This window comes from Antrostomus carolinensis, unplaced genomic scaffold, assembly GCF_000700745.2.
Source record: "Antrostomus carolinensis isolate BGI_N321 unplaced genomic scaffold, ASM70074v2 scaffold10283, whole genome shotgun sequence".
Taxonomy (NCBI): Eukaryota; Metazoa; Chordata; class Aves; order Caprimulgiformes; family Caprimulgidae; genus Antrostomus; species Antrostomus carolinensis.
This window is the reverse complement of record NW_010303120.1, coordinates 2237-17603: the sequence shown is the minus strand read 5'-3', so window position 1 is coordinate 17603 and position 15367 is coordinate 2237. Positions and strand designations below refer to the sequence as shown.

At 40.4% G+C, this 15367-nt stretch overlaps 1 protein-coding gene across 1 annotated transcript; it reads right to left on the bottom strand.

Annotated features, from left to right (window-relative positions):
* Window positions 1-3476: 3476 nt before the first annotated feature.
* On the bottom strand, window positions 3477-10829 carry KLHL31 (kelch like family member 31). Its single transcript, XM_010163988.2, has 3 exons — window positions 10654-10829; window positions 7139-8342; window positions 3477-4301 (listed from the first exon to the last, which is right to left on the bottom strand). The coding sequence occupies exons 2-3, from the start codon at window positions 8308-8310 to the stop codon at window positions 3569-3571; spliced, it is 1905 nt and encodes a 634-aa protein (XP_010162290.1). The 5' UTR covers window positions 8311-8342; window positions 10654-10829; the 3' UTR covers window positions 3477-3568.
* Between the last annotated feature and the right edge of the window lie 4538 nt (window positions 10830-15367).

The following is a 15367-nucleotide window of genomic DNA, read 5'->3' as shown; positions in this document are numbered from 1 at the left end:
TTTTTTTTTTTTTTTTTTACTATTAGTACAGCAATAAAGAAAATCCTTGTAGTGTTTTAACAATCTGTATCTCATACAGTTGGAAGCCCTCTGCTCTACTTAATATTATCATATACAGTACTTCCCAAACTACATTTTAAAATTTCTTTTTGGGATATACAATATTTCAAGTTCAACTGAGATGCTGTTACTAAACATCTGGAGATTGAAAATTCGGTACCAGACAATGAAAGAACACCATCCCATAAAACACAACATACAAACGATTTTTCACCAGTCTAACAAAACAAGATTGTACATAAAAATGTCATAAATAACTCAGTACCTTGGTATGATCAAAATAATATTAAGTCCAGCTGATATTGTCACATATTAAGGGCCAAATCCTGGCTCAATGCGCAGTTGAAGCCTAAAGAGATGTTTAGGGAAAAATAATATAAAGCCACCCTGAAGTGCTATACTGATAACAATACCATTTATTAATCTACCTAAGATTTTTGGCATGAGGTTAGTACCTAATTTGTGCTACGGAAGGAACACATGGCCAGTGGTGTTTGGCTCCTGTCCTAGAACATGTCTTTATGGCTTTGTGGTGGCAAGGGCAGGAGAGGCTCAGGAGCAGTCTTCTTCTGGGTAGGATAGTTTTGGCAAGCATCTATTATCTACTCTTCTGTTAGAATTTGGACAAGAGTTCGAAATCCTGTACATCTTATTCAGTAGTCCCAGTGAAGTCTATGGAACTTTTTTGTGAGTAAGATGAAAAGGATTTGGCCCCCAAGGTTTTTAACCCTTTAAGTAGTAAGAGAGTAGTTTCATTGCACTTAGCCCATCATTCACATAAACCTTTCTACTCAAAAACAGAAGATGGTTGTCGGTGTAGAGGAAGCGTTGGCTCACAAAAGAGAAAAGTGTGCAGCAACATCTGACTACTCATAGCATTTTGGAACTCAATTCCTAAAGGGAAAAACAGGCATTTGCATATGAAACAATTTAATCCAATGTCTGTCTGAGGCCAAAATGATAGTTTTTTCAATTCCTAAATACCATCTTACAGGCACCTTAGAAACACTAAATAACTGGAGTACGTATACAACCATAATTGGTTATGCGTATGTATGTCTTCATTGGACTGGGTGGATAAGCAAATTCACCAAGTAGTGTTAAAATTTTACAAAAAAATATTGGAGCAGATGGGTTTTTCAAAGAGCTTCCTAAATACTTTTATATGGAACACATGGTCATGACTTTGGGAAAAGAGAAATTTTCCTCTCATCCATGAGAAGCTTTTGGTGATTGGAATGGGCAAGAACAGCAATTTTGTTTTTAAAACAAAGTAATCTTACTCTGTTACACAATTCCATGTTTTGTTCTGTGACTGTGGATTTGAATTATTATTCATTTGAATTAAACAGGATAAAGGATAATCTTATGCTAATCAAATTAATCAAAACTATATGACAGTGCTACTCTGACCAAAAGTCATTGAAATGCAATATATTCTAATAACATGCAGCACTCAAAAATAGAATTTGGGGTTTAAAATTGTGTTGTCAGCATGCAGACAAGAACCCTAAATTAGAACTGAAAACCAGGACAGTACCATGGCTTTTAATCCCAACCAACAGAATGAATTACTTCATCTCTAATACTGTGTCATGCTCATGCTGCTGCTCAATATGTAGCTACAACAAAGCTACAAAGAGCAGAGCATGAGTCCCGAAAATGCTTGCCTCAGCAGTATCGGCACTCACAGACAGCTTGACAGCGTTCCCCTTTTGCAAATGAGATAAAAATTTGTCTGCCTTGTAAACACTGCTAAGAGCATGCCTTCTCATTGGCACTGCAGCCTGGAGGTGTCAGTGACAATCTGAGGGAACTGCACATGAAGACTCTATGAATTAGTTAAGGGGAGTGAACTTCCACACTTTTGATTATATTAAATAATTGTAGTTCCTTGTATTGCTTCTTTCTTTCCCCAACAGAGGATATAGAGATTTTGTGCTGGTAGCAGGCCTTTTGTATCAAATTCTCAGGGAACATTATAGGCTGCATATCCCTTTGGCTAAGGGCGTAGGATTATGTTTCATACTTAATTCCCCCACTGCATACTGAAATTAGGAAGAAAAGTTCTTGGAAGGTAATCTGAGTTGAGTAAAGACTTCACTCTACTCACTGGGAAAACTTGACTTCGACTTCAACAGGCACAGCATTGGGCTAGCCTTTGGGAAAAGGTCAAAAGCTCCACAGAAGATAAACAGGGCTGTAACAAAGGAGGTACATAATGGTATGTCCAGGAAAAGGTTAGTTTGAGTGATGTTGCATCTACACCTGCTAAGAAAGGTGCTAAGGTATCTCTTTGGTACTATTAAGGAAAATCTCTTAGATTTAATCCAGTTTTCCCAAGATTCACTGTTTTCTACACGTACCCTGTACTCCTAAAGGCAGATCCTGCAGTCTTTATTCCTCACTGTGAATTTGTCAGAATAACACTGAGTAGGAGGGATGCTCTATGCATCCCCACTCTTAAACACCATTAGCCTTAGGTGCCTCCTGGCATGAACTCAGCTTCCAGATTTTGGCCCTGCTGTGGCAGCTCCTACCTCCTTTCATTGGTGAGGACCTTCTTGAACAAGAAGATAACCTGGATGTACATTCCTACACAGATGGGAAGAGTAGGAACAGGAGGAGACATACTGACTGGCCTTTATACCATCCACTTGGAGTGACAGAAGAGTCTCCCTGGCGTGAGGAGGAGGATGTGGTGGTGGTCTGCTCTTTGGTGTACACATGGAGGTCAGGAAAGTAAACGTGGCACCCAAGGCAGCCCTTGGGACTTGCCCATAATGCTTACTGGAGCTAAGGTATTTTGTGGATTCAGGCCTTGAAAGCCACGTCACAGCATTAGATATGAGAATTAAAGGGTTTCATGGCAGAAGGTAGGGATCTCTTCTAACTTCTGAAGGAGAAACATTTTGAAATTTTTTTTGTGAATACCACAGCCCCAGAAGGAAAGTATGCACATGCTATATTTCTGGGATTATTTTTTCCTTCTGTTTGTCAAAATAGAAAATGCTTAGAAAAGAACAAAACTGACAAATTTTATGATGACATGCCACATTTCTGATGTATGTTGAGATTTACTACTAGCAACATTTGACTTTCATTTTGGGTTCCAAAAGCATTTAAAACTCAATATTAAAAGAGCCTCACAACAATCTTCTGAAGAAAGTTTATCTCTATTTTTCAGGTAAGGAAACCAAGGCACAAAGAAATGAACTTATTTGCCACAGATAACACAGTGAATCAGTGGCAAAGTCAGGAAAAGAATTAAATTCCCTCTGCAGTCACGGTTTAACTCTCTCTTCCTGCTAAGAAAATTCATCTTACCCCTAATATGTTGTTTCATGCCACCTGTATTAAGATCATGAAAAGGCTAACTTGCACTGTTAAAACTGTTGTAAAGCCAATGATTTTTTTTTTTCCATATAAGCACAAAAATTCTACTTAAAGGGTTAATTATACTGCTGTGCTGGTAAACATTTTTACTTATTGCTGGTTAGACCCGTATCTAAATACTGACTGGGACAGAAGAAACTGAGCTGGCCCTGGACTCCCTTGTCTTGGTGTTGGGCATGGATATCGTACAACAGGACACCCCCACAGTGGCCTCAGGCAGCTCATCCTCCTCTGTCCATTCATTGAGATCTGGGTTATAGCACTGAATGCACTTCTTATATTTTTTCTCTATTTCATTCCAGCCACCCACTAAGTAAATTTTCCCGTTAAGGGTGGAGGCACCAGCCGTACTAACCCCGGTTTGAAGAGGCGCCACGTAACTCCATTGCCCCATGTAAGGACTGTAACACTCCACGGGGAGAACGTCCACCCTTTCGGCTCGCCCCCCCAGCTGAGACCCACCCATGACATAGACCCTCTCCAGAAGGGACACTGCGCAGTGCCACCCCCTTGGGGTGCTGAGGCTGGACTTATCCTGCCAGCTATCCTTGCTGGGGTCGTACATGCACACCGAGCGAGAGTAAGCGTTGTTAATGTAACCTCCCGTGACCAGGATCCGACCATCCACCACTGCACTGGCGTGGCAGCACCTGGGCACCTCCAGGGGTGCCTTCATCTGCCACTGATTAGTTGCAGGCACGTAGCATTCAACCGAGGAGAGGCTCCCCTCGGAGTTGCGTCCACCCACTGCAAAAAGGAGGCCATTGAACACATTCAGGCTAAAGTGGGTGCGCCGCTGATTCATGTTTGCCAGGTGAATCCACGTGTTGAAACGAGGATCGTATCTGAAAGCATTAAAAAAGAGGGTAACTGTCTCACATACTGCTCTGATAAATTCTGCTGTCCTGTCTCACTACTGCTGCAGCTGCAAAGCTGCTAAAATTTTCGTTAGTTATTTAGCCCATTAGAAGTCAGTGGGGTGAAACTTGTATTCCTGGTTAAATTTCCAAATAAACTTAGTTTTTGATTGGAGAAAAATGTGTGTGTATCATTCAAACCCGATAGTTTAATGAAGTAACCGTGACTCTTAAACTTGAGAAGAAACTTCTTTACGGTGAGGGTGACAGAGCACTGGAACAGGCTGCCCAGGGAGGGTGTGGAGTCTCCTTCTCTGGAGATATTCAAGACCCGCCTGGACGCCTTCCTGTGTGATCTCATTTAGGTTCCTGCTCTGACAGGGGGATTGGACTGGATGATCTTTTGAGGTCCCTTCCAATCCCTAATATTCTGTGATTCTGTAATTTGATTTTGTACAATAACCTCATTAGAACATTGGAAAGAGGTACTTCCAACATACAATAGAAGTTTTAGAAGGTTTTTTGCAATTTATGCCTACAGCAAAGATGTCAAAATTTACAGAGTTTTGAGAAACGTTAGGTGGTGTTTTATACTTGCATCTTTTTAGTACTTTCTATGTGTTCTTTCCCTGCCGCTCATACAGAGTAAGGAATATGCGGAAAGAACAACTTTGCTTTCTAACACCATTCCTCCCTGAAATAACATTCTCTGTCCTTGATATTTAAATGAACAATGTTGAAATAGGAAATTATGACTCCTGAAGGAGTTGAGTGAGGTACAGTAGTAGGCCCATACAATTCTCCTGTTGCATGCTGAGAGGACCAGAGAAACACATGAGAAAAAAACTATGGGAATGCAAATACTAATTGTTAGTTGTCATTCAGCATTGTCATCTGCAGCTCTGAAAGCAAGTCCTCAGACATACTGATGTCAATTGACATGCCTGAGGTTAATAGCAGAACAGGGATCAGAACCCATTCAGCTGTGGACCACGAGGATTCCCCCACCTCCTCTGCACAACCAAGGTGTGTGCTGAGCACATGGCTCCTGTGAGGCATAGCTCAAAGGCAGGTTGGGAGGGCAACAGCATAATCTCCTTTATGTGATATATTTTTCTGACAAAATAAATTACAAAATAAAAATTATCTACAGAAAGGCTCTACAGAAGGATCTGGACAGGCTGGATTGATGGGTCGAGGTCAATTGTATGAGGTTCAACAAGGCTGAGTGCCGGGTCCTGCACTTGGGTCACAACAACCCCATGCAACGGTACAGGCAGAAAAGGACCTGGGGGTGTTGGTCGATGGCCAGCCAAATGAGCCAGTAGTGGGCCCAGGTGGCCAAGGCAGGCAATGTCATCCTGGCTTGTATCAAAAATAATGTGGCCAGCAGGACCAGGGAAGTGATTGTCCCACTGTACTTGTGAGTACTGTGTTCACTTTCGAGCCCCTCACTACAAGAAGGACATGGAGATGCTGGAGCGTGTCCAGAGAAGGGCAACGAAGCTGGTGAAGGTTCTAGAGAACAAGTCTTATGAGGAGCAGCTGAGGGAACTGGGATTGTTTAGTCTGGAGAAAAGGAGGCTCAGAGGAGACCTTGTCATTCTCTACAGCTACCTGAAAGGCGGGTGTAGTGAGGTGAGTGTTGGTCTCTTCTCCCAAGTAACAAGCAATAAAATAAGAGTAAATGGCCTCAAGTTGCAACAGGGGAGGTTTACATGGGGCACTGGGAAAAATTTCTTTACTGAAAGGGTTGTCAAGTATTGGAACAGGCTGCCCAGGGAAGTGGTTCAGTCACCATCCCTGGAGGTATTTGAAAGATGTGGTGTAGATGTGGTACTTATGGACATGGTTTAGAGATGGACTTGGTAGTGTTAGGTTTACGGTTGGACTCAATGATCTTAAAGGTCTTTTCCAACCTAAATGATTCTATGAGTCTATGATTCCTTATTCATTAACTTTGCGTGTTGGTTGATGTCTTCAGAAGAAGTTATCTGAATGTTCCTTCTGGGAGCAGAAAAGGAAGCATTGGTAGGACTGTGGCTGTGTGTTGCCATTGCATGTCCACAGCCTGTTACTAGATAAAAAGCTGAGTTGTCTCACCTGCAGCCTTTGCTTCAAGCTATTATGTGTTGTCAGCTTTTAAGCTGAACTATTTAAAAACTAGCACCACCCATTTGACTATTGCATGTCAGCCTATGCTCTCTTCTGACCTTGCTATCACCAGTGCAGTCCTCAGATGACTATAGATAGGAACTGGAATATTTCAGAAGTGAGGTATTATTTGGAGTAGACCGTAGAAGAGAAATATAGACTTCAAGAGACAGTGACATTGTTTCTAAAAATCTCAATAAATAAAAAAGCTAAAGGATATGAAATGCAGTATAAAAGCTGTTGAAAATATGGTGGATGGTACATGGAAAGTCAAGATTATAACACCTAAAAGGTGTTTTTCAGAACTTTCTGTGAGGCATCAGAAACTCTTGAAACATAAAAAGCCTCACCTTGTCTGATTTGGTGTATTTTAATGGTACCTTAGAACATCCCAAAACTTCCTATTTATTTCCTCCACTTGGAGTAAGTTATCTCTGTCTTCCTTACTTCTCACTGTGCAAATGTAACCATGGTGAAGTTTTTTGCATAACTTTAGTTGCATATTTCTGTTGATTCAAAATTTAATATAGAATAGCATCCATACCTCTCCAACCCTCTCCCCTTTCTATTATCTGATATGTTAACGATGCATGTCACAAACCAGCGTGGTCTATCTACCTGCATTCTGTGGAACTCATGTCTCCATTCCTTCTAAATAAATAACCAGTTACCTGCAGAAATTGCTGACTGCATGCTTGGCTTGGTTTCGGGCATCATTCTGATCTTCCCCACCAGCCACATAGAGAAATCCATCCATCACTGTCACACACTGATTAAAACTTTTAGCAGGCATTTCACTCAGCTTCTTCCATCCGTTGTCAGGATCTCTGTACAAGATGTCTCTGCTAAGAGACTTTTCTGTTAGAGCAGGGCGTCCCCCAACAGTGACTAAGACTCTGAAACCTCCACGGATCCTCGTTCTTCTGGACTGCAGCGTATTCTGGTGGTAGGGAAGCAGATGGTAGTTCATGGCATCCACTAGGAGCTTATGGCAGTCTGCATCTTGCATCATTCTTGGCACAGTTTGAACATAATTGACAAGGTCTTGGGCTGAGATGGTACCAAAACGGATGTTACCTAAGAGATCAGCAGCAAACTTCACTCTTTTTTGGTCAAATTCCAGCCATTTTATTGCAATCTGGAATGCAACAATTTCAGAAGGCAACTGCAAGTCGTCATCTGCAAGAAGTTCATTAATCTGATCAAAAGTAAGTTTTAAGAACTGATCCGTTTCTGAAAATTCAATGAAGTTGTCTCTAATAAACTTGTGCGCTGCTTCTTTGGTTGTTTTTAGTCCGTATGTTTCTGCAATATTGGCAACGTACATACAATTCTCAACACTGATTTCTTGGATTAGAAAATCGCAGCACATCTTTACAAGGGTGTGAATCTGAAGATAAATTGCTGTGGAAATAATACTACCTATTGTGTAAAGTGAGAGAGTAAGTTTTCCAGTGTAAGCATAGGTGATAACAGTAGCTAGACCCAATGGGGATACGTCATTGAGGTCTACTCTTTGAGTGGATGGATCTTTCTTTAAGATGTTATGAAAGTAGTCACTGATTGAAGCCATCACCACCTTATGAACGCTGAAGGATTTGGTTTTGGTACTGATAGTCAAGTCACAAAGAAAATTTTCTTGTCTCATTTTGCTTAGACCTTCCAAGAGATTGGGGCTATATAATGGGTCAGAAACTTCAGATGAGATGCAGCTGAAACCATTTCCTCCATCCAAGAGTCCACTCAAGCCATTGAGTTTACTGAGGGGGCCATCTTCTACAATGATAGTCATTTCATTGATATCTGCTTTGTTCTTCTTCACATTCTTCTTCTTAGGGGCCATGACTGCAATGAAATATTACAGCCAAGAGCTTGCTAAAAATAAAATTTAAAAATTTAGAGCTACAATGTAGTTGTGAAATGATTTCTTGATCATGCAAGAAATCTAATCTTTGTCAATACATATAAATGCCACAGAACCAAAACAGACAGGATAATCTATCTTCCTAAGAACTATTATGCTGTCCTAGGTTGTAGTGTGGCTGCTTATTAACATCAAAGGATACTCAAATTGTGAAGAAAACCCCTACACCACCTAAAAATAATTCCTTTTTTTTAATAACAAGGTTATAAAAGTAACATTGTCCTATTGTCACCACATCCAAAGAGTTAAACTTTCTTCCTAAACATTAAATGAGTTTGTGAGAGTGTAAAATTTTGTAAATATACATTTAAATCAGCCAGGCTTTAGATATGAATTAGTCTGAAGTATAGGAAAGATATGGGCCCCCAACTTTATTCATCCTTACTCCAGGGCTAGTACAGACTCAGAGGCAAGTTTAGAATTTGACTAGAAAACATTAAGAGTGGGAGTAATTATTTTTTTACAAAAAGCAACTTAAGACATAAGGACAAAATGAATTTTAGTATGGTGTCATGTTGATTTTAGTTTTGGTAGCTGCTCCAAATTGTTTCTGGGTTTTTGTAACTTCTGATTTTATGGACTGATTATATTCTACTTCCCATGTCAGATTCATAAATACATTCTACTCACAGCACACTTTGCTTGCTTTTCAATATCAGTAATTTGAAATTTATCATACTACATTTAGGATTTTGTCTAACTTTTATTTGAGAAAAATGTCATGCAAACACTGGCAGGACACGTTATTTTACACATGTTCTTTCTGTGTGAAGGTTAATAATTACTCCCATAGAGTTACATTAGAACAGATACTTGAATTAGACTTATCAACTCTAGGCAAATTCCAGCTCTTGCCGAAATGAAGAGCCAAGTTTTTGTCAAATGCAATGTGAGACAGCCCCTAAGTAGTTTTCAAAGGAGCTATTTCAAATAGATATATGTATATGCAAATACACCTTGAAAGAAAGCAAGAATCTTCAATAACACAGCTAAACCAGAATTGCTGAGATCAGCATTCAAATATATTCAAATATAGCATTTATCTTAAATATATCCAATGATTTTAAAACAACTGACACCAGCTAATTTACTCTGTGATACTTGCATTCATTGATGAAGAAATGATACCTAACAATAAAAAAAAATAAAAGACTGGATTATTTTAGGTAACTTAATTAAAAATTCCAGTAAGATTTCAATCTAAAATCTCAGCACATCAGTTTTTCCTTAAGCGTATAACACGTAACAAAATGGTAATTTAATTTTAGAAAGGAATGGTTGCTGCCTGTGAGCACCAAGGGGTTTTTTTGCTGCTGCTGCGGGGTGATGACCATGTGCAGAGCAGGCGAGGGAGAAGGCCATGTGTGCCGAAAGTGTCAGTGTCAGCCTCGCTGACGTGAGCTGCCATCCCCAAAATGTCGCTGTGCCAGTGTGGGGGTCAGCTGCCACCCGGCTCCCCCGGCTCCGGCTGCATTCCAGGAGCTGCATCTGTTGAGACCTATCAGAGTCACCTCCCAGAATAGCAACCACCCAGCAGCTTGCCATTTTAAGACAGGTTCAATCAAAGGTATAGTTAGTGCTTTAGTGTACTTTGGTTGTTTAACAAAACTTTTCTGCAAAAAAACTATGCTAAGCCAAGTGTCACATATATTCGTTGACACAGAATAAAAGCAAAATTAAACTTTTGGATGTTTTTGTATATTACCCACATAGTTATCATTTGGTATATTAATAGCCACAACTTTATAGCTGGCAAGGGCATATTCTTTTGGCCGTCATATTTGTCATTCTAAATATTTTGAGAGACTTGCAACTTAAATAAATTCATACAAGCAGCACTTGGTGTTTGTTTCCTCACTGTATCATTGCAGAGCTTATTTAAATCCGTGAGATTTTAAGCTGTCTGTTCAAAAATGCCCACTCTCCAATGTTTTTGCTGGAAAAATACTTTTCCATCAGCAGAAATGTCACCAGCTAATTTAGTGTATAAGCACATAAGTGACAGGACATGCAAAACCAGTGAAACAAATCAAACTATCCTATATCTATCAAACTATAATAAATGCAAATTACTGAACTTTGAAAATGGCATGATTTGGTTTTCTATAGCCACTTGCTTTCACCCGATTTATTTTAGCTTAAGAATAACTCATGTCAAAGGACTTAGGGTCCCAAAACAATGCATTCAAACAAACAACCTTCCCCCCCCTTTAAAACGTTCCTTCTAACCACTCTCAAAGTGAGGAGTTAAACACCCCTTACCCTCCTCAGAAAAATGGTGTCCCAGAGCTGTCCAAGAAGCTGTCAGTGAAAATCCCTCTTCCTTGGAAAAATGAGAAGACAAAAAGAGAGGAAAGGTGGCAAAAAAAAGAGAGAGAAAGATCAGAGGCCACTTGGTAAGTCCCAGCTTGTTGTTTCCAGTGTGACGCTTTGCTGTCCCAGCGAGAAAAAGAGACTGGAGCCTGTGCTTGGGTGCTCTTTAAAATGACCCCTCCTCTCCGTGCCTCACTCCCTGCCTCTGCCCAGCCACGGGAGCTCAGCTTCCCTGGGCTGCCTGGCCTCTGGAAACCAGGGGAACAAGCCTAGACCCTCCAAATACACAGGTATAAGAGAGGAAGGGGAAGGGAAGGTGAAGACGGTAGATCCACAGCAGGTAATAATTGTCCCAGGTAAGTGTAGGGTGGACCACTGGGTTCCCCACCTCAAATCTGGGTGCCTGGGTGAAAGCCAGTATGCTTGGGGAGGGGGATGGGTTTAGATTGGGCATAAGGAAGATATTTTTTACAATGAGGGTGGTGAGACACTAGAATAGGTTGCCCAGAAAAGCTGTGGATGCTCCATCCCTGCAAGTGTTCAAGGTCAGGATGGATGGGGCTTTGAGTAACGTGATGTAGTGAAAGATGTCCCATGGCAGGGGGTTTGACTGGATGAGCTTTGAAGGTCCCTTCCAAGCCAAACCATTCTGTGACTATGTTATTCTATATAAGATAACCAGCAGGAAATGCCAAGGAAAAGCTGCCACTTCAGTTCCACTTTCTTAGGATTTCAGTGCTTAACTGTGGGCAGAGGGAAGGAGATCGGCTGATGGGGATTCACAGCCATGTCCTGTTTTTTGGAGTTAGGTCACTGCTTCTGTGAAGACTTGCCTCAGCTTTCCAGGACTCTGGCTCACATCCTCTGATGTATTTGCAGAGAGATGTGAACTTCAATTTTCTGTCTTGCAAGAAGGTTTCCTAACTTGTGGGTTATATCATACACTGGAGTGGTTTACCTCCATCTCTTACCTGTCAACCTCAGGAATAATATAAAGCCAAACTTTCACATCCCAGGAGAATTTAATCTCACTGAAGAGATAAAAAGGGTGTGAGTGACTGCATGTGAAGGGAAGGATATTGGGGGAGGTGGAAGTCAGAGGAAGGGGAGGTTTTTCTCTTGGTTTTACTTTGTGTAATGCTTAATCTGGTAGATTTATTCAATTGCTTCCAGGTTCGGATGGGCTATTACAACAACTGCTGCAAAATAACACTGGTCTCTTTGAACAACAGAGCATCACTGTGCCAGGGGAGTTACAAAAAGTTACCAGATAAAAATTTAAAAAAATAGGGAATTAGAGGTGAGCAAACATGTGAAATGAGAGTGAAGGAGAGGGATGTGAAACAAGCCCTCCCAACAGCAACAAGGTAACTGGCGTTCCTCATGAAAAATGGGGCCACAGCTGTTAAAAATTAAGGACAAAGCCTTAATGTAAGACATATTTTAGGAACTTCTCTTTACTATACTATGGAATTTTTTCTCGCATATAGATTCATACTGCCCCAAATATACAACTCAGTATAACATCAGTTTAATATGTAGGATGACATATAGTATCATCTTAACACATATCAATATATTTTATTTTACCAGTTCAATCACATTATAAAATTCCTCACATGGACAATTATCCTAGACTTTTTCTGAAGCTCTGTCTTAACAGGATCAGCTGTAATGATTTTTACACAAAGAATATATTACCCACTGTGCTTCATGAGTTTTAAGAACTTGTAAAAATTAGGTTTTTGAAGATAGAACGGCTATATTTCTAAAACAAGAGTCCCAAACATATACATACCAGTGAACCCAAGTTACTCAGTACTCCCTTTTCTAACAGCTCATGCCCAGACTTAATCCTGTGTGATCTCATTTAGGTTCCTGCTCCGGCAGGGGGATTGGACTAGATGATCTTTCGAGGTCCCTTCCAATTCTGTGACTTTTACCAATTTTTGTAATTTTAAATTGTTCTAAAAAGCCAACATTTTTCAGAGAAAGATTTTTTTATTTTGTTATTTTTAATTTCTTTTAAAAAAAAAAGGGGGGGATACTTCTCCTCCAGAATGAATACACCACCAGAATCTGTAGAAAAAAAATATTATTCTCTTTTTAATCCCTGTGCTGGTTTTGGCTGGGATAGAGTTAATTTTCTTCATAGTAACTGGTATATGGCCATGTTTTGGATTTGTGCTGAAGACAGTGTTGATAATGCGGAGATGTTTCCGTTACTGCTGAGCAGTGATCACACAGAGTCAAGGCCTTTTCTGATCCTCACACCACCCCACCAGTGAGGAGGCTGGGGGTGCACGAGGAGTTGGGAGGGGACACAGCTGGGACAGCTGACCCCAACTGACCGAAGGGATACTCCATACCGTATGGTGTCATGCTCAGCATATAACGCTGAGGGAAGAAGAAGGAAGGGGAGATGTTTGAGTGATGGCGTTTGTCTTCCCAAGCAATGGTTACGTTGTGACGGAGCCCGGCTTTCCTGGAGATGTCTGAACACCTGCCTGCCCATGGGAAGTGGAGAATTAATTCCTTGTTTTGCTTTGCCTGTGCCTGCAACTTTTGCTTTACCTATTCAACTGTCTTTATCTCAACCCATGAGTTTTCTCACTTTTCTGATTCTCTCCCTAATCCCACTATGGATGGGGGTGGAATGAGTGAGGGGCTGTGTGGTGCTTAATTGCTGGCTGGGGTAAAACCATGGCAATACCATATCTTTAAAATTTAATAGCACATTGTAAAATAAATGTAGTCTTATTCATCCTCTACAAATATGTTTCCATCATCCTTATATGATTCACTGTTGAAAAAAACCACACAAATGACAATGGGGAAGTTCCCTCACTGAAAATACAAAACAAATTTCTAATTTCCAGAAAATGCTGAACATGTTCAGAGCTGTGCAGCACAGAGATAACCACCTTGCCTGAGTGCCTCAGCATCTCAATGTACTGACGCTGACGCCATCAAACATCTCCCACAGTTCTTAAACTTTGGGCGTACATTAGGGCAAAAACATTAAACCTTTAATTACTTGGTCTTCAAGACCAGAGGACAATTGATAGTGTATTTGGCTATTATGCAGCATGCAAGGTGGTCTTAGAACTAGTGATACTCATTTGCCATTAATTTGCACAAAATAAAGTCATTTAAAAAATAACCAGTACCAGGATTAGCTGCAAATCATGATTTATTTTTAAAAATCAAACTTTGATTTAATATGTTTTTTCATTTTCAGATATTCCTAAATTGTTTCCTTTATATCTTGAAAATAACCTGTCGTCTTTCTGCCTATTTCCTTTCCAATGGCATAGAAATGAATTACTATAAAATACTTTTATATTGATTGAAGTCCTTGCAATCAAGTTATGAATGATCTTCTTGGTTAAAAGAGGGGGTAGTACACTTTTTGGCAATATCTTAAGCCTGTGAAGATGTATTGTTTTAGGTATGAGTGAATCTTGGGGAAAAAATATTTAATTTGTTCCATAATCAACTGGCCTGTGTGAGTGATTAAGGACAATACTATCAATGCATGCAGCAGTAGCAGGTCATGTAGTAATGTTTTAACATTTTTAGGGGAAAAAAAGCACAAACATTTCAAGAGATTTGTTTTTAGCCTAATAAACAAGAATAATTGTTATTTGCTCCACATGCATGAGTCAGAATCTGCAACAGGGAAAGTTACTGTAACAGCAAAGACAGGCCTTCAGGCAATTAGAATCATCTTTTCTAATCATGCACAATCATTACTGCACTCTTTCTGGAAAATGCAAAGCCTTTCCTTTGAAGTCAGCACTCTTTGATTCGCTGGCAGAATGCAAGCGTCACAGCCACGGCCACATGGAGAGCTACCTTGGTCAACTAAGGACGCTAACAAAACTCAGGCTCAGCCCTAGATCATGACTGCTCTGTTCGCTCTAAGACCTTTGTGTATACTCAGCCAAATACAATGCACCTCCAAACCCCATATTTAGTTCACTATGATAAATAGTTCCAAAAAGTACCTTTAAATGCATCAATCTGAATGTACTCAGTAATCACATCAGCAATGCCTTTAGGAAGGCTGAAGCTCCTTATGCAGATTGGAGACACTATGAAAGAATATTGAATTTCAGTGGGAACTGCAGTCTTTTCAATTAAAGAGATAGAAAAGATAAAGGAAAACTTATTTACTGTGAGGGTGACAGAGCACTGGAATAGGCTTCCCAGAGAGGTTGTGGAGTCTCCTCCGGAGATATTCAAAATCTGCCTGGATGCTTTCCTGTGCAATCTGCTCTAAGTGAACCTGCTTTGGCAGAGGGGTTGGACTAGATGATCTCCAGAGGTCCTTACCAACTCCTACCATTTGGTGATTCTGTGATGAGAGATGTGTTTTCTTTTTAAGCTGCTGAATAAACATACAAACTACTACTGTTTAGGATCAAATTCACAGGACTCAATTTCACAGAAGGTGGCTGTATTCAACAAGACACCCAACCCCAGGTGGGTCACTCAGATCTCCCCAACAAGGCAGACCTCCCCCAGTACTTGATCCCTCGCTCACAGTTCATTGCCTAATTTTGCCCAGCCAAGTCTCTCGCATTGATTCAGCCCCTGAAACTCTCTCCTAGCTCTTCTCCTTAGCTCACAAAAACCCTATTTCTTTTTCTGGTTTCAC

Excerpts from the sequence above, each read along its gene's own strand:
- KLHL31 (XM_010163988.2), bottom strand. The coding sequence starts at position 8,310 with ATGGCCCCTAAGAAGAAGAATGTGAAGAAGAACAAAGCAGATATCAAT. Across the intron at positions 4,302-7,138 it reads GCAGTCAGCAATTTCTGCAG|ATACGATCCTCGTTTCAACA; the intron begins GTAACTGGTTAT and ends TAATGCTTTCAG.